The sequence below is a fragment of the Bombyx mori genome, chromosome 15 (assembly GCF_030269925.1).
Source record: "Bombyx mori chromosome 15, ASM3026992v2".
Lineage (NCBI taxonomy): Eukaryota > Metazoa > Arthropoda > Insecta > Lepidoptera > Bombycidae > Bombyx > Bombyx mori.
Genome location: NC_085121.1, coordinates 14,392,966 through 14,418,289, shown reverse-complemented (window position 1 = coordinate 14,418,289; position 25,324 = coordinate 14,392,966). Strand labels below are relative to the sequence as shown.

General features: G+C 36.6%; 1 protein-coding gene across 3 annotated transcripts; it reads left to right on the top strand.

Annotated features, from left to right (window-relative positions):
• Positions 1–3,921: 3,921 nt before the first annotated feature.
• Positions 3,922–17,771, top strand: LOC778478 (SCP-related protein). 3 transcript variants are annotated; one of them, XM_012697317.3, is made up of 2 exons: positions 3,922–4,076; positions 16,485–17,771. In XM_012697317.3, the coding sequence occupies exons 1-2, from the start codon at positions 4,038–4,040 to the stop codon at positions 17,595–17,597; spliced, it is 1,152 nt and encodes a 383-aa protein (XP_012552771.1). In that variant the 5' UTR covers positions 3,922–4,037; the 3' UTR covers positions 17,598–17,771. The 3 variants fall into 3 exon arrangements, with proteins under 3 accessions (XP_012552771.1, XP_062528338.1, NP_001091773.1); XM_062672354.1 differs by lacking the exon at positions 3,922–4,076 and adding an exon at positions 7,439–7,694; NM_001098303.2 differs by lacking the exon at positions 3,922–4,076 and adding an exon at positions 10,025–10,155 and having other exon boundaries at positions 16,485–17,668.
• The last annotated feature ends 7,553 nt before the right edge of the window (positions 17,772–25,324 follow it).

Genomic DNA, 25,324 nt, shown 5'->3' with positions numbered 1-25,324 from the left:
GATGTCTATGGGCTCCAGTAACCACTTAACACCAGGTGGACTGTGAGCTTGTCCACCCATCTAAGCAATAAAAAAAAATAAAAAAAAACTCTGACCTCAAAGACGCTGCAATGGATGGATAATGGAAACATTAATAGATTGAGGTAGCCACAGTGCATACTATTAATAAACTAACGAGTCCCACGATGTTACCCGCGGTTATTGTCGTACCGCGGGTGACGCCGCAGGGCGAAGCTAGTCTAAAAAAAGTAACCCAAGTTACTCCTTATATCAGCTACCTATCAGTGAAACTCTCGTCAAAATCGGTCCAGCCGTTCCAGAGATCAGCCGGAACAAGTAGACCGACAGATAAACAGACAGACAGACAAATATTGTAAAAAATGTTATTTTGGTGTATGTACCGTATATATATTCTTATGCATGTAGTAAAAGCGGTTATTTCATTTACAAGCAGACATCCAATTTTATTTATATGCATAGATTTGATAAAATTTGTAAAATACTAAGATTATAAATAATATAAGAATTTAGTTCTAAATACTGCATAAGCACGTCCATTACAAAGTTACCAAGACAGGTGCAAACATAACGTAAGTTCAAGGGAAACTTTATTCAGCTTAATGAAGCTTCCTGTATAACGGCAGCATGGCTTTTTACGACTTTAGTCCTTCAAGTTTTGTCTCAGCCGTGAAATGGCGTAGCTTTAGGTTTTTATTCCCATCACTTACCTCATTCTAGCAAGACACGATCTAATTATTACACCAGTTTCCCCAATTTGGAAAAGCAATTACATGTTTCAATTGTATTTTCATAAGGGATTTCAAAGACTCCTTTTTAATGATATTCGTTAAGAGAAATCTAATGAGACTGAATTGGCGAGTTTTGTTGTGCTAAAGAGTTCTTTCACTTATAGTCCAAGCCCTTATAGAATTATGGGTCATGAGATATGTTGACATCGTTCAGATTCGTTTGTGTTATCACCGCAGTGGATTCTCATTTTCACATCACTTAAAATCATGAGACTGAATTGCCAGCTTGTAAAATGTAATAATTATAATCCTTCAAAAATCCTTAGTCGCCTATATGACACCTACGCTTTTTCAACACGCCTTGCTTTTCTGATGACAATGAGAATTAGTGTCCACCGTCATGTAGACTGTATGATGTGCCTGATAAGGCCCACGAATGTGAGGTAAGATGGGGCTAAGCGACACCCTATAAGTTCGCATTAGACAAACTATCAAAATAAAATTTGATTATTCCGGCATTACTCACACTTCTTGTTTTGAGAATTTGAAGTTTATTTCATTTACTTCGCGTGCAATATATAAATAAACACCCTTCAGATAAACGGAGCGCCTAGCGTTATCGCACTGAAGCACCAAGCACCGAAACATCTCGTGTATTCGTGTCACAGTTGAAAAATAATAGCAATGTTCCACTCTAACGTTATTGAAATAAATGAAAGGGTTCACGAGCCTTATTTTCGTTTCTATAAGAAATCATGATCTTCTGTTAAATCTCAAACGAACAATATCTTTTTAAATTGCCTAAATGCACGAATACGTGATAAAACGTAGTTGAGACATTATTAAAGAAAACTAAAAAGGTTAATAGAAGCCGCCGAAATAACTGCAATTTCTTTGATCTAGGTCTCAGCACATCTCAAAAGTACTTAAGAGATGTTTTATAGATATCTCGTTTTATCATTGCTTAACGAAGGTGATGTTTTTGTCGTGACGCTGAGATTGAACATATTGTTACGCGCTGGGGTTCGGGATAAATAAATGTTCCACCAAAGTACAACTTAAAAGTCTATTTATCACTTAGAACACAAACAGAACACTTTAAAATTCTAAATTCGCTTCTTCTGCTTCGCTTCAGGTGATCCGTTCGCTGTTTCGCTTCGAGTAATTCCAATTACTGACTGACTGCGTGCCATCTCTGTAACGCTTTTATAGTCGATACGACATCCCTAGAATCGTCGAGAACATTCCTCACAAGTCGAGTACTTTCGATGTATGTTTCCGCCATCTGACAATAGATGGCGTTATACTTCTCGAGCGTTCTAGATGCTACTAGATCCTTTTATATTCGTTCGGCTATTCGGAGATAGATTGCGTTACTCTTACCGGCGTAACAATATATTTTAATGTTGTTTTGATGGAAACAATAAGTGTTAACAAAACAGTTTACGCTATGATCGTAAACATATTGAAGTCTTTTTGTTAGAGGCATAAAAACATCATGATTAAATGTGTACTATTTATAGCGCGAGTTACATACGAAAAACTTAACGAGCTCCGAAAGTCAATTAAGGTACTGTGACGCAAATACAAAAGCCAGTAGGTACCTAAATAAGTCGACTAGATGTTAAGGTTTTTTATTTTATACATATTATATTATAGTTATAAACAATGCTCCTTGGTTTGTGCCAACTAGTTTCTACACTATAATCTCAAAATGCTAAAATGAGAGAGAGAGAGAGAGAGAGAGAGAGAGAGAGAGAGAGAGAGAGAGAGAGAGAATATACTTTATTGCACACCAAAATACAATTAACGTTAAGAAAAATAGTCAACAAGCAGTTATACATAGTTGTACAATAGTCGGTCTTATAGCTAAAAGCGATCTCTTCCAGGCACAATTATAATCACCAAGTCCAATAGTTGACTATCAGCATCATCCATTTGGATTCAATGCTCGCGCGTACAAAGTTCGCGAGTCTAGTAGGTCACGATAGATATATATTTCAACTCACTTGGAATGTTCTGGAAAAGGAGACAGACTGAAATGGATGAGGAAACAACATAGTAATATTTATAAAATTTGACACAAGCATTTTTGTCTCATTAGAAAAGTCTGCTTGAAGCGACATCAGTGTCCTTGGCTTCTCGCGATTTTAATTTTAAGAATGTCGTTTGACGGTCTTTCACTTATCTTCTCGTGGCTCGTGGTATCCCCACTAATGCTCAAACATTGGCCGTTGTGTTAGATGATAAAACTGTGGTACAAATTCGAAGAATGAGCGATTAATGTTCAATGTACACGGACAAAAGGATTTTTTTTTATTGCCCTTGTAGGCAGACGAGCATACGGCCCACCTGATGGTGAGTGGTTACCGTCGCCCATGGACTTCAGCAATGCCAGGGGCAGAGCCAAGCCGCTGCCTACAATTATATTTATGAGGAATAATTATTACACGTTATTAAATTGATAGAAATTATGAAAATCTGAAGTAGAGATCAGGAGGCAACACGGCCTGTGGAATATATTGTTACGCGCTGGGGTTCGGCATAAATAAAATTTCACCAAAGTACAAATAAAAACTGTATTCAAAATTTAATTTTAGAACACTTAAACACTTCACAAATACTTTACATTCTTAATTTGCTTCTTCCGCTTCGCTTCAGGTGATCCGGTCGCTGTTTCGGTTCGAATAGTTCCGATTACTGACTGACTGCGTGCCATTTCTACAGCACTTATATAGCCGATACCTCATCCCTAGAATTATCGAGAATATTCCACACATATCAAGTAGTAGTTTCCGCTATCTGACGATAGATGGCGTTTTACTTCTCGAGCGTTCTAGATGCTACTAGATCCTTCGATATTCGTTCGACTATTCGGCGATAAATGGCGTTAATCTTACCGGCGTAACAATATAATTACTGACAAGCCGTTGAGAGGCAGCCAAATACCGATAGGCACACGATAGGCCATCATTATCAGAAGTGGCAGCACATCGTAATACCTACTGATCATCGTGGTGTTCATAAATAAATTCGTGAATGTCTATGGGAGGAACAAAACATGGTTATCTTCTATTTTATTATTTATTTTTCTTTAAATCACTTTTTAAATTAAAATTCAAAATTTTAAAACGCTTTAATCTTATCGCTCGCACCAAGCCCGCCTCACTTATCTCCGAATATCGGCCGCTATCTCAATACATGAATGTAGTGCAGCGTAATTTTAATCAAAAAGGAGTCATCTTCGTACTGTTTCACGGCATAAAAGTTACAGTGAGCTAATCGGAAATGAAGCTGCCTTGCATTATACCAGGATGCTCTAGAATCGTGAGTAAACCATTATCATTCTGTTTTAAATTGTAAATTTTTGTGTTCGTTCTGAGATAACAAAAGTGAGGTTATGTTTTGTAAACTTTCGTATCGATTTTGTAATTTTATCACTGATTTTATTCTTTGTTAGGACATCTTGTGACTCTAGGTACCACCCCCCTGCCTATTTCTGCCGTGAAGCAGTAATGCGTTTCGATTTGAAGGGCGGGGCAGCCGTTGTACTGTTAAAACTGAGACCTTAGAACTCATATCTCAAGGTAGGTGGCGGCATTTACGTTGTAAATGTCTATGGGCTCCAGTAACCACTTAACACCAGGTGGGCCGTGGTACTTTTGTACGTGGTAAGTACTTGATACTAAGTATCTGACACTAAACCAGCCGCGCCATCTTCTTATTTAGTATAATCAACAAAACGTTAACCTAATTTTAAAATCATTGCATTATCTATTTAAGATTCATGCTTTGGATTCGTTCAACCAAGATTACTTGTGTAAAATATTTAATGGTTGTACCCAAAGTGTTACGTCGACGTAAATTCTGAAAACACAATTTTCATCTTTAATTCAGGGTAGGTTTGGTTAATATTCCACTAACATATTATAATTATGCCGTTTCTAATGCATTCACCGAAACATTGTTTGATAACGATTTCAATTACTATTTTGAGGGCTCATTTTTTGCATTGCGATTTGCAAAAGTTGTACATGTAACCAGATGGCAAATTTTAATTGCTTGTTAGAGAACGGTCAAACTTAGGGCCTGATGTAGATAAACTTACGGCCTGATGTAGACAAACTTACAGCCTGGCTATTTTAGATGTTATTGTCTCCCACTTCAAGGGAAGAATAATCTGAATCTAAAGTTTTACCATACCCAAATTCACAGCGGGATTGATGAAAAATTACCTACGCACCGATTACCTACTGAGTTTGAAACCTTTTCGTGTGGTCACCAATGTGAATCCGGCCTACACAGGACTTATAAACAATAAAAAAACAAAATAAGCCAGTTATAATTAGGCAGCGAATTATGAGTCCTCGAAAACGCGTTAATTAAAACAACTTATTTATGGTCGTTAATTGCAAGGCTTAACTTCCGTCCGCCCTTTTGTTCGCAATTTATGTTTTAAAATTTGAACTTTCAAGTTGTTTGACAGAGTTCAATGACATCTATTTGGTGGAACGATTACAAAGTAAATTCTGAGAAAATGAAGGTTTAACGAAAGTCAACAATAATTGCTTTAGAGCATAATATACATGGTACCTAATATTGGGAAGTTAAGTTTCGTAGCTTGAGTGTCTTGTAAAATAGGGTGCAGGCTTTATAAGAAACATTACTGCGTTCGATTTGAAGAGGTCAAACAATTGACAATTCTGCCCAATTTTGACGTCACTTTTTGATATCTATGGTCCTCAGTGAGTACATAAAACGAGGGGATCTGAACACATTTGCAAATTTGATGAGCAAAAATATAGGAAAAATACGATTACAAGTTTATCAAAGGTCTTAACATAATAACACAAATTCTGTCATATCTTTCTTAGTTGAATACTCTTGGAAGAGTAGTCGCGGCCGATTATATTGCCAGGCAAACTTGTTCTGCATCACTTTGTGTCCCCCGGTCACCGTCCTCGTCAAACCCGACGCTTGCAACGAAGGGCTCGACGAGCGAATTAACCCACAGACACAGCCCACTGAGTTTCTTGTCGCATCTTCTCAGTGGGTCGTGTTTCCGATCCAGCGGTAGATTCGGCGAAGCACTGCTCTTGCTAGGGCCGGTTTTAGCAACACTCCAGTTTGAGCCCCGTGAGCTCACCTACACTTTAGGGCGAAGCTGATATAGGCTATCAGTATTACTAAAAAAAAATGTGTCTAACACATAGCTCTCATAGAATAATAATAAAGTACTTTCTCCTTGCTTTCGCGGTACTATAGCCTCAGTGGCTATAGTAATCCACCATGAGCCGGTTCAGAAATCACCTATTTGCGCACTTAGGTACTCCATCAGGTTCAAGGTACTATGCCTGTGTGGTTCACTTCCTCCACCGCCTCTAGCTTTCTAGCCAATCCGACACCTGCTGTCACCGCCCATTCCACCGTTGAGGTCATCACCCGTAATCCTGGGCAAGGATTCTATGTTATACCCTATAGCGTATTATATATTCTGTCATATACCTGAGACATATAGTTGGCTGCCCTACCATTGAAAATGGAATGCATGGCTAATTTGCTCCATAAATTGTAATAACACCTATCCGAGCGATACCGAATAAGTATGTTGGAGCGCCACTAATAAATATGCCACGGCTTAATAGTACAGACTCGTTACGCATTCTAATCACAACAATTCGTCAACTTTTATTCCTTGAAACATAGATATCATATTAAAGTTATAGTCAAGTTGTCTTTTTTTGTTTTTAACAAAATTATCTTTATTTTTCGCAATAATGAAATAACACTTTTTTAAAACATATTATTATCCGCAACACGCTTCGTCAGATTATAGAAACAGAGTGATCAGCAACATGCTTCGTCAAAAAGTACAATACTTACTTTAAACTACAAGCGTCGTTATAAGTAACTTATAAGTCCACGCTAACAGCAATGCGCGCATAGGCATTGGCTACTCAAACAAGCCACTCTGGATCGTACCCGGCCCGAAAGTACCCATTACGCTAGCAGCATTGCCACGCTGTATGGCAATGGACAATCTCTGGACCAGGTACGACCCAGACCGAGGATCGTGGCCTCGCTCTCTGAGGCGGTGGCCAATTGTGGCAATAAATTTTTTGGCCTCTGAACTCGACACACCTGCCGTTTCCACTGCCACTGGAACAAACAGGTATACAGATTTCAGACCAGCATACTTGGCATGCTTCATTTTAGCCGACGCCTCAGCAGCAAAACCCGGGACATTGTCAGTTCCCATATAAGTGACACGCCGCGTACGTACAGCTACAGGTTGCGTCCCATAACAAACACCATCCCTTTTCCCGAGGTAATAGTCATAGTTAAAGTCATAGAATCATATTAAAGTTTCAACATTTTTAAAAACCGTAAATCCATTGTTAAAATATTTTAAATATTTAATCTTACGCTTGTAACTTCAAAGATAAATATTAAAATAAAATAAAAAATAGTTCCATCTCCATAATCTTACGCTTGTAACTTCAAAAATAATATATATTAAAAATAAAAATTAGAAGATCAAGCAGAGTAGAAAAATGATATAATTTTCAACAGTGGTGAAGAGCTAGTTTTTGACCGTAAAAAATAATAGTTACATCAATTTACGTATGAATCATTGTAAAGGTTTTCCCACACTCATTAAGGTCAATGACCAGATATTAATGAACACAAAAATAACGCTAACGTTCATTCGTACGTGTTCTATCATTTTGCGTGACTTTAACGTTTTTCGACAGTTGCATCTCATTCGCTTTAGTTGTTTGAACGTATGTACCATTGTTTATTATATAACATTATTTAATCTGTTCTCATGAACGTTCGAAATTCAAACGTAGCCGCCATTTTGCATTTTAAATGTTTCTAAAATGGCGCCGGATTTGAAAAAGATGTAGTTTTGTAAAAGTGAAAGAAATAAACAACATGTTTGTAAGTTTTTTATATCATATTATTCAATAATACAACCGTGTTTTTAATTTAATTTTAAAACTGTGAACACGGTTTCTCGGGTTCTCTTAATAAGACTCCGTCAATTTCTGCCATTGTACCGAGATGATTACATAAGTATGACTACCTAATTAAAGTTTAAAATTGACACCGGCCTTACATTAGCAGTGCCGAACAAAAAAAAGGAGTTCAAATCTCAAAATATTTTTATCTGGACTCTCCTTAAAGCGACATTGGACCACTTATTTGTACATTAATACCTATTCCCAAACATATCTAATATTTGGGAAAGTAATTCTTAAGTTAACCACTGTTTAAAACTTAAATAAATAAAAAATTAAAGTCGACTCTAGCAGAAATGGCTCCATAAAAAACAGATTGCATTTACTTTACTTTCGCAATAACGTTAACTAATATTATTTTCAACTACTGGAATTGAACTCCTCAATATTAACATTAAATCACTTTTTTTATTACGATATGTTTGCCATTACTTTTAAGATTTTGTTTAGAATTTGCCTCGTCTCGTTAGTTCAATGTCACGAATTTTAAAATAAGCATTTATTATAATTATCTTGTTTGAAAAATAGATAACGCTTACTTAATTCTTTTAAAGCCACTCGTCATATAGTGTGTGATTTCTTCAAGCGCAGACCATAGCCACCTTGCGTGAAATAGTGAAGTAAATGATAACAGAAATAAGATATCAATATGTGATTATAAACATTTATCGGTTGATAGATAACCAATCAATGACTCTTCTATTTAGTTATTACCTTGGTGGATACTATGAATTTTACGAAACAACAATGATTTCACTCGGATTTCTTTTTACTGTTTCATTGTCAAAGAACTTTATTACTACGGTTACTATTGCGTTTCATGGAATATCCAAAAGGTGATTTAAAAAAGTCTGTAAGCATTAGTAGTACTATATTCTATACTTCAGCCAATTTAATTATTAATTCAGTCATACTATAAAATTTTAATTCATGTTGTCTGTGTGCTTCCTAGAAAAGCAATGACCGATTCCTTTCCCTTAGCGTCGTGAAAAGTGATCACTACATATTAAAGCCGCTGGATTATTTGACTATTGTTAAGACGCTACTGTAGATCCTCAGAGGAAGACTTCACCAACTTGCCTGTTGTTGCTTTCATATATGCGATTAGGTTTACAGGGTGACACAGCCGTCAATACAGTAGTTATGTATGAGGGAGTCCGTACCTATAGAATCCCTTCTTTATTACGCGTGAAAATCGTGTTTTTGGATCACTCGTAATTAACACTGCAATTGAAACAATAGGAGTTTTATTTTATGCAGCGGCTTACACAGTTTTAAATTTAACACTTATTATTTTTTACGTCTTATGTATTTTTGGCGGTAAAAAAATCTCCTGTCACAGAATATCTTCATTTTTCCACCTCTCGTGCGTTCCGGCTTACGCATCATAGAAAGGTGGGCTCTTGAACGCCACAGGTACTTCAATCTCGTTAACATAGGTTATAGGCTATAGGCGACATTAATATTATTATTTATATTTGCATAAAGGCTAGAAATTAACCCAACTAGCACAACTTGTGTTAATTCTGAAGCCCCTTGTCACTTTATACTCCATGCACTATTGGTTTTTCGTTAAAACAAAATAGAATAAAAAAAAACTGACATCCACTATAGAGCATTGCAATCTAAACCACCATCTACTTCTAACACCCTTGTATAGAGCAAAAGAAATAACAATATATATCAAGTTTTCGATTTTTTATTTAAGTATTTACTGAAGTGTACTTATAGACAATGCACGTTTATTAAATTGACTGTATATTTTAATTAAGTTACCGATATCTCTATATATAAAAATTAATTGTTGTTCGTTAGTCTCGCTAAAACTCGAGAACGGCTGAACCGATTTGGCTAATTTTGGTCTCGAATTATTTGTGGAAGTCCAGAGAAGGTTTAAAAGGTAGATAAAAATGAAAATGCTCGGAATTAAATAAAAATAACAATTTTGTTTTTCCTTTGATTTGTCCCCCGTCGGACGGATTCCGATTTTGTTTCTTTTAAGTTTATTTTATACAAAAGTCTTTTATGTATCGATTGAGGCACTGCGAAGTCTGCCGGGTCAGCTAGTTAATAATAAAAAATACAGAGCTGTCACCTCTCTAAACAGTCTTAAATCATTTCACAATACATGCAAGAATTGCATTCTTATTCACGCAAAAAAACTCACAATCAATTCGATCACAATTCGACTCGCTTTAATCGAGTGACATTGATAACGGCCTGCTTATCGTGATAACAATACCAACGTTCAGTCGCATTCAAACGTCAGTAAGGATAAAGTGGGACGCGCGAATAGAACAGGATCTCGCGTGACGAGTTTGAAACAGTTTTAACTATCTGTTAAGTAGTTGAGTGGTATACTAGTGACGTAAAGGACAATGGTAATTGAGTTTTGTTGTAATTTATTAAGTACTCGAAGTAGGTACAGCATTTCTTAGTTTGTTAATTTTAAGATTCCAGACATTCAGAACACTTCGTTTTTTTTTCGATCACATAAATTAACTGTTTTTGTTTGTGCTTTCGACTCGTGGAAAACTCTATATGCCCATTTTCCCGGCAAATTACGGTAGGCACATTTCGTGCGATGTAATAAAAATTAAGTAGTGCATGATATTTAAAAAGATCAAAAGTGATTTCGCTCCTGTTAAAAAGTCCTCTGTAAAAAAACCGTTTTCGGGAACATTTAGAAAAGAACCTAAACATTCTTGTGATTTAAATCGTCGGAGGAATTGAAAAGTATAAATTGGCATTACAAAATGTTCTTTTCAAGCTAAATTAAAATGTAAATGAACAAATAGTTATTATTTTTAGATTCCAAATCGTATTTAAATATAGTTACAGCAAAACGGAAGCTTTATCTTTAGTTTGATAATATTAGAGCGGTTGATTGTATGTTAATATCGTAATACAAAAAATATGATTAAAATACACATTTTAGGGACGAAACGAAACAAAAACCAGCACATTTTGGTGTCGAATACGCAATGTATTTTACAAAAATAGTGATTCAGACCGGGAATTAAATCCGGTTTCAATGGTACAGAAGATAACCACCCGACAAACCAGGCATTGGGGTTATGCTCTGATGAATTCATTAAACAAAAACAAAATAATGGAGGGCCCCTTTATTCTCTTCTTCAACCCGTATCCACTCAATGCTGAGTGTAGGACTCTTCAAATGCACTACTAAAAATCTGTGCATGAAGTTTATTGGCCTTAAAATCAAACGCTGGGTGTTGCGGGTTGGCGAGTCTACTTATTTCAAAGGTATTAAAGCCCTTGGAGCATGTGGTAGCCTTATGTGCATTCTTTGTTGAGGTCGGGAAATTTCACCGCCACCCAATGCTCGGCGTTAACTTTTTACAGTTGGGAAGAACACGCCCAACCAACCCTCTTTCTTTCTCATTTGGGCTTGGGGCCGAAACGACGGGGCCGCAACCCATTTACTCTAGCTTAGACAAATAGATAAACTCACTGCCTAATTGGTACTAAGCAGTGCCTAAGCCCGCACATATTAAACAAGGTGAATCCCACTGGCAATCATAAAAGTTTCAATTCTATTAGCTCATGTTTTGATAATAAATAAAAGAATCTTGCTTATTTTTGCCGCGAGGTAGTCACTCGTACCACTGTAAAGGGTAGGACAACCGATAGAAAATTGACATTTCGGTGTCACGCATCAAGGTGGATGACAGGGTTTATATATGAGCCCATAAAACTCACGACGGACTTTTAACTCCTTCACCTTGCCACCCAACCAAAACAGTAAAATATTCGTGAATTCCGATTAATATACCCACTTTCAAAATAATTTATTTGGCCTGTGGCATGATGCGATAAAGGTATGAGACCTCGTATTTCATGATCAGCATTGAGGTTCAAAATTAAGTGGTAACCTATCACAGGACAGGCTTGAGCTTAGGCGATAGGAAAACCGTGATCTACCGATAAACATAACTAAAATAAACAAGATACTTTATCGATTACTGTTAATATATTTCTGTATCAGGTGTGGCAAAGTCCGCTTAATTTGTTTACCGGATAACAGTTTAATTTTCTATTACAGTATTTAAGAGTAATAATGAAATTGAAAATATTTTACGTGGAACTAAAACGTAAAAAATTTTAGGTGACGCATATTATGTAGATTCTGAAGAAACATTAGAAGGTAGTTTTTATATTCATAAAACAAACAAAGTATTTGACTAGTGCGACAGAGCGATAAATTGAACTCTTAGTTTTATTTACATAGCAACCACCAACCCTATTTAGAAACTGGGAAACTTCTGGGAAACGATAGCTGCATTTTAACCAATTAGTCAAGTTCATTCCAAGGAACATATTACCTGCTTTGCAAACATTGAAAGAGACAGTTTTTAAAAGATCTTACTAGACAAGAAAATATTTGTGAGCGGCAGGAGTTTTTAGTGAGGTTCGAATCCCAGATACCCCACCTGCCGTGCGGGTGGGAATACGGCGACTTTCTACTGTAGAAAAAAAAAAGATGAAAATATTTAGAACTGACAGATTCCTAGTATTTCTTAATCTCTTAGAGACTTCGGGTCAGTGGGGGACTTTCGATATAATTGAGTTTTAAATTGGATATTCTACTGGGAGCACTCAGAGGATTTTTTGAAACGACCTTTATAGCTTGAGACAAGGCATGAATGTAGTCCTTAGTAGCAGCCAGGGAAAGATTATTCCTAAAAATCATAAAGAACTATCGCGATAGTACATTAGCCCTGTAATCTGAATCCGGTACCGACAAATCAGACATTCTTATGATCATTGTTTTATATCTGAACACGTTATCCTTTTTCGCTAAAACACTATACATGTATTATTATCAGCACTTATCAAACTGTTTATCCGTAATCAATGTAAATTGATAAGAAGTTCAGTCTAAATGTGTCTTCAATGAATATCAATTTTGTAGTTATTACGGTGTTGCCAAAAATTGTGTTCTTTTGTAGTTGTGCCGTGTTCACCTTTTTTTTCACTGGAAAGACGAAACCACAACCGATCTGTTGATTAACCTGTTACTAATACTGCTCTAAAGCACCGGATTTAAGGCTGAATAATGGATCATTGATCTGGTGTTATTGGCTAATCCTACTGGAGGAGCCTTTGAGTTCACCCATTTATCCTAGCTAAGTAGTAAGGTCTCTCCACTATCCTTCTATCCCAAAAATCCTGACGTTATAGCATAGCTTTTGATTCTCAAAACCAGTATCTTTGTTGAAAATTCACTATCACTTTTAACCGACTTTAAAAAAGGAGGTTCTCAATTCCACTGTCTATTTTTTTTTTTTGTTACCTCATAACTTTTGACTCGGTGAATCGATTTTGAAGATTCTTTTTTTATTAGAACGCTGACGCTTCCCGTGTGGTTCCATTTCAACTTAGTCCAGTTTTGATAATGGCATCCATGAGAAAACCGTATGAGTCTTAAATTTGCATTAAGTACGTGCGCGACAAATAGATGAATAACTCAATAACTCAATATCGCGCCAACCGATTTCGATGATTATTGTTTTTAGTGTATATTAATTTATTTTGGAATATCTTTTTTTTTTCTATTTGAAGTCGGTTTTTATTTTTGTTAAATTTTATTAGTCCATAAGCTACGTTGGTGCGTAAAATCACGAACCAGCAAATAAACTATCGCATATACATATTATAGCAGTAATACCCGATATTGCAGAGAACATATAATTAGCCAGCATAAAAATATGCAGTACATAATCACGTTATAAACTTTACGAAGCTTCATTCGAATCCGTTCTGTAATTTTAGCGTGATTAAGTAACAAACACCCAAACCTAAAAGCTTTGAAATTTATAATACAAATGTTTTTAACCGCAGCTTTACTTTAGATACTTATAAATATCTTGAAAACTGTTTTTCCTAGATCCGAGATATCCTATGTCATTTTCGGTACCCCTAACAAGAACTATGCAAAATGATCAAGACGTGAAAGCGTCACAAATAAAATAGCTCACTTTCCAATTTATAATATTAATAATATTATGGGTACTTAATCACTTATTCCTGTCATGCATGTACGCATTGGGAAAACCTAACCGGCCACTAGAACATAAAAGAATAAGCATAGCAACTGCAATGTTAGAGATAATTAGGGAGTGAATTATGACAATATTTGAGGATACTGAGTGGATACTTGAGGATATTGGGTGGAAGATAGAGATGGTAATAGCTGGAGCTCACAGCATTCGAACACCATCATCCGTTTTGAAACTTGAATATCGTGTGGTCTTGTATTTTCAAAGAAACAGAACATGCTATTTGCGATTTTACTTGTACTTTAAATGCGGCACTAATTTGTCCTGTTAATTAACCGTGTCAGTCTAATTGCTATAATATGATGTCAATTAAGACACATCGAAACAATTCTTTTATTTTTAGACCTACCGCCTACCTATCTTCTTTTATTTTTAGACCGCCTATTGTACAAATGGATCTGCTTTTTGACTGTTTGATGATCTGTGTTTTTGGTGTGCAATGAAGCGTATTCTCTCTCTCACCTATGTACATCTCTGAGTTTAAAACGTTCAAACAAATGAATCTGGTAGTACTGTGAGCGAAGCTTGTAAATTCGAAAAATTCCGACATAAAAAGATGTTTTATTCTCACGATGACTTTAGGAATTTGATAGTTTTACAATATAATTACTTGTATACAATATAAGTAAAATATATAAGTACTTGAAGTACCACCTTTTTTTTTCGGGTAGGGGGCCGAACCTTATACAAGGTCCCCGCGCAAAAGGGGCGCGCGGGGTATGTGAGACTCAACGGTCTGCATGGTGTTGTGAGCAGACCGCGGGTCCAAGGATTTTAGGGCCCACCCACTAAACGACTCCCCTGCACTCTTACAACCGACGTCCGTTCCCCTCTGAGGTCAGAACCCGGATGAGTCAAAATTCATAAAAATTTGCATCTCTAAAACTATGTGAATTGAGTTTTTGGTTTATTGTTATCTGCCTAGTTTTACTGTGGTTCTTCAGCCTTTAGGCTTCATTTGAAGATCCGTTGTACCGATATAGGTGTATCTTAAATATTTTTTATTGCCTTTGTAGGCAGACGAGCATATGGCCCACCTGAATGTAAGTGGTTACCGTCGTTCATTGAAAAATGGTAAAAAGGAGATCAGGGGTCATCTCGAATAATTCCTCAGAGCATTTCCCACGAATCACATGCCAATCATACCGCCATAACGTGGATGACGGAATTTACATGGTGCTATGTATGAAGATCAATAACTGCTTATGCTAAGTACGCCAGAAACTGGTCCGATAATTTCGGCAAAAAAATCATTTATTTTCACCATTACTGAGCTAATAAATACGAACTTAATTCTGGCCTTTAATAATACCATATTATGTATCCCTGCCACAAAACAGATACACGTCTTAGTCTGAAGGATGGCACAACCAATATACATTACAATTGAGCCTTCAACTTAGTGCTTCAGGACTTTTTTGATGGTTGGTGGTAGAATGTTAAGGTGTTAGACTGTGGATAGGATGTTTTTTGAGCCCGCACGGGCTCGCTCCACCACTTTGCATATTTTTGTCGTGTAGCAATCATGCGTATCGATTTGAAGAATAGTGCCGCCACTATATAAATGTCTCAATGTGGGAGGCAAAATTCACGTTGCGATATCTATGGGCTCCGGTATCCACTTAATATCAGGACTCATTCATCAAAAGCGCCGACTTAGAAAGTAGAACAATACGATAATCCACTTGTACTAAATTGACTGCTTCCTTCATTACATTTATCTCGCTTGGAAAAGGGAACATGACTGTGACTGAATGGGTTTATGATTTGAATCACTCACAATTTAAATAGAAGTAGTTTAACCTTATCAGTATGTCGTTAAAAACAAACACGCGATTAGAGAATACGACCGTGAATTCTGGATGAATCACATACGACGCTTGTAATTGCTATTTGATAACAATTTATGCTTTGCCAAAAAAAAATGGAGTCAAACAACAGATGTACGAGAAGCAAATAAAAAAATAAAAAATTAATGCACTCGACAAATGTGACTGCTACTGCACAGAGGCCCTAAAAAATTCAATTAATTTCTCAATAGTATTCCTATTTCTACTTTACACTTTAAATTGGAAAATAAATGCTTCACAGCAGAAAGAGGTCGATGGAACACATTAGTATGTAAGCTCATGCTCTTACAATATTGGAATTGGAAGGTAATTATGTATAGCGGTATATGAGCTTGGAAACGGTTATAGATTAGAAGATATTTTGCTACTGTGGATGAGTAATAGGAATATTACAATAGCGAGGGTGGCTGGAGTTACGTAGCAATATCTCCTTTTAACTGCGATTTTTGTCATTGTAGGACCAAATGCCAGAAATATTTTTTTCTATTTAAATTGTTAAGTCATAACAGTAGGAAAAAGTTTAGGACTTTATTATACACATATCTTATCATATGAGGGGGACACAATATTTCATGTTGCAATTTAAACTAATTTAGCTTGGATCGCCATTTTAATACTCCTTGCAACTTGGGAACCGGGAATTAGTAGTCTGAATTGGAATTAAGATAATCACTGCAGATGATTGTTATGTACCTAGTTTAGGCTGCAATTCATATATCCGGGTAGATTTTAATCACTTTTTTTATGATCTTAATAAAATTTTGATTTTCATTTCAGAGTAGACTATTCACCTCTAAATCGAACGACTTCGAAAACGAAGCATTGGAAGTCCATAATGAATACAGACGAGAGCATGGCGTTTCGCCTCTGGTGATCAATAAAGAAATCAGTAAAATTAGTCAGAAATGGGCTGAGGAACTTGCTAAAAGAGACAGTCTCGCCTACAGTCTGAACCAAAGGTATGGTGAAAGTGTCTACTGCGGATGGTCACCTGACCCAAATACAAAGATCAAAGCTAGAGACTGCGTAGATAAATGGTACAGCGAAATCAATGAGTTTTCCTTTGGCAAGGAGCCTGAAGTGTTGAACTGTGGTCATTTCACACAAATAATCTGGAGATCTACGAGTGAATTGGGGATAGGAAGTGCGAAGAGCAAGACTGGAAAGCTTTATGTCGTCGCAAACTACTATCCACCAGGAAATTACAGCGGGCTATTCGTTAAAAATGTCCTACCCCCTGGGGCTATGCAGTTCAGCTCTAGCTACAATAGTTCTCCTAGAGAATCGAACAACAATTTGGCTCCTCCTTCACCAAACAGAATATCTCCTAGAGGATCCTTCACTAGTTCTGCCCCTTCGTCTCCAAGTCAAAGAAGTAGCAAGAACATAACTGATCTAGCATCAGATTTTGTGAGCAAATTCAGATCAACTTCAATTTCCACAGAGAAATTCGAAGAAGATTTCTTAGCCGCTCACAACGACCACAGACAAAACCATGGCGTCAAACCTCTTGTACTAAACAAGAAGTTGTGTAAATACGCCGAAGAATGGGCGAAAGCGTTGGCCAAAAAAGGCCAGACTGAACACAGAGATCAAAACGAATATGGCGAAAATATATTTTACGCTTGGTCCACGGATCCAGCATTCACCGTTTCTGGGCGTGATCCTGTCGATAAATGGTACAGCGAGATTAATAATCATAAATTTGGTCGAGAACCCACGAATTTAGATTCTGGACATTTCTCTCAAGTTATATGGGAGGAAACTAGAGAAATCGGCGTGGGCGTTGCTAAATCGAAGGAAGGACAGGTTTATGTTGTAGCATACTATTCTCCTCCTGGTAACGTTATTGGTAGTTTCACAAAAAATGTCAAACCACCTATTAATTAGTTTCACATTCCGTATTCACTGTGCCAAAGATGTAATTTTACATTCCTTTTTAAATATCGATAAGTTATTTATAAGAAGTTTAGGTTAAGTTGGCGTCAAGATGCCACTTTGTTTATGAAACATATTTCATTTTAAATGTCATTCGCAAAAATAATTAAAATATACTTTAAACAATTGTGTTTTACATTTTTTCCCTTGGTGTACTTTTCGTAAAGTACCTAAATAATTTGGCGTGAAGCAGAAAAATTTGGCATGCCCTGTTTTTATATAAACTAAATCGAAGTGTTTAATGGACTGAATTATCAATTATTTTACTGTCTGAACTACAAAATTGCTTAGGCACAAATAAAATGCAAGGCCGTGGTTTCATTCCATGCCATGAGTACTTAGTATACTTAAAATATATCGGGTAAAATATATTTTAATATATCGGGTATCTGTCTGACACTCAAACCACTGCAACTTCTATGTGGCCAAGATTGGTATTGGATCATAAGATGCTTAGCGATGAGGTGTAGGTAGATCGAGAGAAAGATAAGTTTTCTTAGATCTTGTATACGAATTTAGTCAGAAAACAATAGCCGTAAAAATTTACATTCCTTTCTCACAAACCGGGAGTCAGTAATATCTGAAATGGAACCTAATCTGAGAGTTGACGAATTGCAATAGAGAAGAACTTTATTACCATATAAGAACCCTTTATGAATAGGATTGTTTCATTGATACTACAAACTAGTTTTTTCTCAATCGTTTCACTCTTGACAGAGAGGTCGTTGACGCTTCCCTATGAACCCTCCAACGCTACACGACGATCAATCTTAATCATAATAATAATAATCTTAATAAATCTCGCATAGGAGGCGGCAGATTTGATGGGTCTTACCATGTCTCACCATCGCTCTTTGCTCGAGAGCATGTCTCAATTGAGGGACCTTTTTTTTTTTTTTTTTTTATTGCCCTTGTAGGCAGACGAGCACACGGCCCAAACCTCGGACTGTAGTCGTGGTCGGTCTACCGTTGGAGATCTCCCCCGCAGTATTATGCCTTTTTAGTATGACATAGTAATTGGGCAAACTATAAAACCTATAGATAAAAAGATCTAGATTCTTGCTGCAATTAATTACATAAAAATCTAAATGGCCCGCAAAGACGAATGGGTTCATAGTCCCATCATCCTCCTCCGAGGTATAATATATTTTTTTTATTGCCCTTGTAGGCACACAAGCATACCTGATGGTGAGTGGTTACCGTCGCCCATGGACTTCAGCAATGCCAGGGGCAGAGCCAAGCCGCTGCCTACCGCTTAATACTCTCCATAAGCCTCGTTTGAAGAAGGACATGTCATAACGCTCGGGAAACACCGTGGAGGGGAATTTAAATATTAAAAACTTCCAGCGTATGTCCCAAGTTGAATGGCAGTAATTTCTTTTTATGTCTGTTTATTTAATTAAAAATGCAACTCGCAGTGAAGATTTCCGGTCTATATAAAGAGAAAAGTATCACTGTCAGCTCAAATTATTGTGACCATGAAAAGATCGGAGCCTAAGGACCACTAGACATTCAGTTAGCCAGTTCCGACTTGAAATGATGAAGATAGGGCACGGCGTCATGCATTCAGAGTCTATTAATAACATTTAATAAACTTATATGCTTAAATAGCATTTATGAAGCGTTCGTGATTTTTTTATGCAACAATGAGTTGGTCTGATTAATTTTTTTTAAACCACTATAAAGGTGATAGATAGCAAATATATTTATTAAGTTGCAGTACTAAAAAAAATAGACAGTGTGTATGGGAAATGTTTTCGAAAACAGGGTCTGAGTTGTCACATGAAACATGATGTCACTAAAAATCATATTCGATTTTTTTAAGGCAGGCAATGCAACGCAAACAAAGGTCAGGTGACGCGCAGAATATAGAATCGCAAGAGAAAGCGGCTTTTGCGTTGCATTACCGTTTGACGAAACATAAACCTACTTACTATACTGTAGTCTTATTTTTATAGATTATCGAGGTTTTTAAAGAATACTTCATGCCTGAAAGTGAGTAGCAGCATTTACGTTGTTATGGAAGAGAGGTGACTATATAGAAAATATGCTGGTAACAGAAAAGCTATGCGAAAGAAAGCCCAGAAGCAAAGGTCCAAAGCGTTGCTTCGACCAGATACGCTCTACTCTCAATACTTCAGTTCACGATGTCATTCGCGTGGCCGAGGGTAAGCAGGGTTGGCGCAATAATCCAGGAGAAAGTAATTAAAGGGGTCCACCACCATCAAAAGTGAGCATTATGGACGCAAGAAGGAGGATCAATGGTTCCGAATAAAAAATTTACGTACCTATTTTGTTTAAGTATTGGTTTGTACCCATTTCGATTCACGTATTCGTTCTGGATTGAAGATCCAACTATAATTTTCAATTCAGATAACCAACATTGTCTATCCATCCAGGCAATAAAAAAGATGTGGTGGTAGAAGACGGAAAGTGGAAAAGGCGTTTTTAGAGCACACGGCCCACTTGGTTATCGGAGCCCGTAGACATCTACAACATAAATACCGCCACCTACCTTGAGATTTGAGTTCAAAGTGTATTGGAGTGTTGTAGGTGAAATAAAAGAGAACTGTTCAAGTCGACAATTCGTGTAATACTGTTGTAATTTAGTGTGTGCAGTTACAAATATAAGGTTAGGCGAGCTGCACACTACACCTCCCCCTTTTGAAAAAAAAAATGATATTATTATATAATTCCTTTTTTTATATTTATTACTTAAACTAAATTACACAAAATATTATTAAATTTCATACTTTACTAACAAAAATCCAATAAAACAATACTTTAAGTTACAAACTTCTTTGTCAGTAATACTTGTCACATCTTTAATAACAAGTAACTTGGGAAAATCTTTCAAATGGCTCATTTCCTTTATAAAATTGTTTACAAATCGTTCATAGCGCTTGCTTTTAATTATTACGAGCACGTTTATTTTGATTTGCTTGCAAAAACGTTATAATTCTCTCATTAACACACTTACGGTAGACAACGATTGAGAAATTATAAAAATTGCTGATTTGTCAGCCACGAATTTGCAATTACCATTATCACTAGTAAAATGTTTGAATTTTTCTATCTGTTTTAATATATTTTTATTACAAAATAGAATCAATTCAACGCCGTCAATTGGTCGTTTGAGGATTTCCACTACTTTAGGTTGATCAGGCCTTGGAGTAGAGGATACCTCCGTAGTCATGTTATTATTGTCACAGTCAATACGTAACCTACGAGCCTGTGCTCTTGTCATGACCGATACTACATGCTGTTGCATTTCCTTTAAACTGTTCGATGTAATAGGTATCCGGCTCAATGCATCTGCAGCTGCGTTGTGCAAAATTCACATGATTAATTATAATATTTAAATAAATATATCCCATAGATTCTAAATTAGAACTAATTTCTTCTATAATTATCTTATCATGTTTTACTAAATTCAATAATTTCTTATGTCGCGACAACCATTCATACTTAAGTACACATAAACTAGCTCCACTATCGATTAGTAAATTAAGATCGATATTACTATTTTTAAGTTGACACTTAATTACACAAAAATTACTATAACTAAAAATCGAACGAGTGCACTGTTTAGGTACGAAAAAACTCTAAGTTGTCATAATTATTTGCGTTATCGTTGCGCAAGTTGTCTTGGACATTGGACTCTTGCGTATTATGCTGTACACGCTGATCATGCATCGGTCGTCCGCGAAAATGCTGACGCTGGCGTTGATCGCCTGAGTGCTTACCTCGATTTACGATATATGAAGTTCTTTGACCTGTACTATTTTCATAATAATTATAGCTACGATTATAATTTGTCTTATTGTTATAAAAATGGCTATCTCCTCGGCTTCAGAAACCTCTGTAGTTTTCTCGTAGTTGCATAACCTGCTCTTGTGGATATATAGATTTCCTTAAACTGAATATTGCCACTCATTACCGGCAACAGGGAAATTGCAGTTTTGATGTCAAATGTTTGATGTCTGACATTTTTGTACCACAATTCGAATATTCTATCATTCTGACATAATTTCCTTAAACTAAATATAAAGTAATTTCGCATGAACTTAATAATATCATATAAAATTTATATAATAAACAAAAACATTATAATAACAAAAAAAATTACAATATCAGAGCAAAAACTAACATTGCAGTAAGCACGTATTTACTGTCAACGTATATGTAGGTCATGACGTCTTACGTAGCATGGGTGAATGAACTCCTCAGCATTGGACTCGAGCTGACTCCTAGCTGCTCCACCTCGGACCCGTACAATTTATCTCCCGGCGCCCTGCATATCCTCTCATCATAAGGCTTGAGCATTCTCCCGGCTCCCGGCAGCAACACCCTTTTCTGTCTTCTTCTATTGTTCTCATCGCTTCATCCAAATCAATCTTCTGCGAGGGTTTTTTTTTCTTTTTTTTCATTTTCTGTAATTTTAAAATCTTCTTTCCTCTTATTTCTCGTCTTCACAAACTTCTATTCTTCATAATTGTAATTGTTCATAATTTATACAGCTACTCTCGTAATTTATGTATGTTGCAAAATTTTAACTGCTGGCTAAGGGTCGCCATGTATTGGAGTGTTGTAGGTGAAATAAAAGAGAACTGTTCAAGTCGACAATTCGTGTAATACTGTTGTAATTTAGTGTGTGCAGTTACAAATATAAGGTTAGGCGAGCTGCACACTACAAAAGGTCTCAGTTTTTACAAAACAATGGCTGCCCCACCCTTCAAAGCGAGATGCATTACAGCTTCACGGGAGAAATAGACAAGGCAATGGTACATTCCCGTAGACGCCCTAGGACCAATAATTACGCAAACTATATCTTTTTCGGGTCAACTATTTTACTTACCTGGGGTGTTCAATACTAATTTAATAAATGAAAACATATTAATAAAACCGCTTACTTAATAACTTTTCCTGTGCAAACCAATCATAAACCACTTTTATTTTTAAATAGATCCTAAATAAAAAAGTAATGTTTCAATTTCGTTGCCGATTATTTAAAGGCATTCCCATTTCACGGTATGCATTCAATACGACTCGAGCGAGTTTATGCAAATGAAAAAAGTTTCATCGTCTCTCGGCAAACATGAGAAGCAGTATCTTAACCGGCCATCGGAATGTGACGATGGAAAGTGTTCTAGCGATTTTGTTTCTTATGGTATGTATTTTAAAACTACATTTTACTCGGCAAGAGCCACGCTTTCATTTTCTTATCGCTTAGTGAGATGGACAAGCTCACAGCTCACTTGGTGTTAAGTGGTCCCCGGAGTCCTTAGAGATCAACCACGTTAATATCTCCACCGGCATTCAAATATGAGTTCTATTGCTCAGTTTTATAGTACAGTGGCTGCCCCACCCATCAAACCGAAACATATTACTGCTTCACGGCAGAAATGTGAAGGGTTGCAGTACTTACCCAAGACGTCCTAATACCAGTAAGACCCGGTCATCATCCTCGCTGAACCGGTCGCTTGCGACGAAGGGCTCGACGAGTAAATTAGCTCATAGACAGAGCCCACCCGTAAACACAGCCAGATCTTCTCAGTGGGTCGCGTTTCCGATCCGGTGGTAGATTCTGCGAAGCACTGCTCTTGCTAGAGCCAGTGTTAGCAACAATCCTGGTTTGAGCCCCGTGAGCACGTATACGTCAAGGAGAAGTTGAAATAGCCTTTCAAGGCTATCAGCATAGGTAGGAGAAAAAAAAATGGACATGGCAATAAATATATGAATATTATTATGATTTTCTTCAGAGCAGCGGTGTTTTTTGTTCATTACGGCGTAGTGAAGATCTTTACTTCAATAGAGTCAATAACATAATACCGGTAAGAGGGATTTTATTTATTGATTAACATCATTACATGAGGTAGAAGGCTTTTACAAATCTGATTGCTAATCTAATACTTATTATTGAGAAATAGGCGGTAGTTAGCGCAATACTACCTCGGGCGGAGATCGGACGTCGGATGAGTGAGTTCAGGGGAGTCGTTTGGTGCGGTAGGGCTCTGAAAATATCCTTGAGCTCGCGGTCTATCCTATCATCTGCAGACTGTCAAGTGCCACGTACCCAGCGTGCCCCCTAAGCGCGGACATCTCGTAGAAGGTGAGACCCTCTGCGCGAACAAAAAAACAAACTCAATTGGCGTCGAATAATAATACCTTAATCGCCCGCAAGCACTAAAACCGTGCAGTATTGGAAACGTAAAAAATAATAATAATATAATGTTAATAATTAACGCAAGATAATAATCTGTAAAAGCAATTTTAATTATGTACTTATTAAATTTATTTCGTTCGTTTGCGATTCACCACCGCAGAATCAGTTGGGGCCAGCCCCTTTGTTGGGGACAATACATTAAAATCCTTGGTCTTTCATCTTGTGACGTTGCGTCAAATAAGAAAGCCGTAATTTTAGAATTGCAATTGGTTAGTCTTTGTTTTCGGGAAATAATGAAAAACATCGTGTAATGAATCAGTGGCTATTCCGTAAGGAGTTTTTTTTTTCCTACCTAAGCTGAGAGCCTTGAGAGGCTATTTCAGCGTAACCTTAACTAGTAGGTGAATTCACGGGGCTCAAAGTTGACGACGTTGCTAACACGAACCCTAGCAAGAGCCGTGCTTCGCAGAATCTACCACCGGATCGGAAACGCATCCCACTGAGAAGATCCGGCGAGAAACTCAGTGGGCCGTGTCTGAGGGTTCCAAACATTTTCTAACACTTTTTAGATTTTCGGTTCACACGTCACGTAATTTGAGCATACATCAAACTTGGTATGTTCACTATACCCTTCAAAGGTACTTATAGATGACAAAGTGCCAATAAGTCTATACGTGACGGAACTTCCTGTTCCTTATGTGAGAGGGGTTTCGTGACTGATATATTTTATTGACTTGACGTGAAATTTGACCTTGACAAGTTATATAGAATTTTCCCAACAATTTCTTATGACCTATTTATAGTGTTTTCTCCTATTTGTTTCTGTTAAATCAAATTTCTCCGTTTTATTCGGATTGTCGATTATATCATCAAATCAATTTAAAGATTATTAACCGCATATCCGCATTGTTTTTTTTTAACATTCCTATCTTCTTGCTTCACTTATATTACATAAGGCAATACGTTCAAAATTACATTCAGAAAATAGCCATTGCAAAACTGCATTTTGAATATGCCATTTCAAATAAACGCTACGATTTCAGGTTTGAATAACACAAAACAGATATTTGGAAACATTTTGATATTTATAACATTTACGACATCGCGTTCGTGCTCGATTTTCGTAGAGGGCGTGCATCGTATATTTAATTCCAGTAGTGATGTGAAAGGAGCATCCATATAAAATTTATTTTTTAAATCAATATAGAGAGTATTTTTTCCGAATAGCATATCGTGGCTGTCTAACCAAAATCTGCTATGTGCAAAAACTCTATTTTGAATTAACGACTAAAAACTTTTACGTATAAATTTTTATATGAAGGTGAATTTTTAAGAACTATATCAAATGAAAGCTATAGATAAATATTAAAGCTACAGATACATAACAGTTTTTTTATACGGTATATAGGGCTGTGAACTATACGAAAAGGTCAAAAAGTAAAAATCTCAAAAAGTGCACATAGAAGATTTTGGTTTGACAACGACGATATTCCAATTGATTTACTGGATTTGT

What these genes read in the sequence shown, in the direction of transcription:
- LOC778478 (XM_012697317.3), top strand. Translation starts at nt 4,038, where the DNA reads ATGAAGCTGCCTTGCATTATACCAGGATGCTCTAGAATC. An exon ending in TACCAGGATGCTCTAGAATC is followed by an intron (nt 4,077 to 16,484) that starts GTGAGTAAACCA and finishes TTTTCATTTCAG; the next exon opens with AGTAGACTATTCACCTCTAA.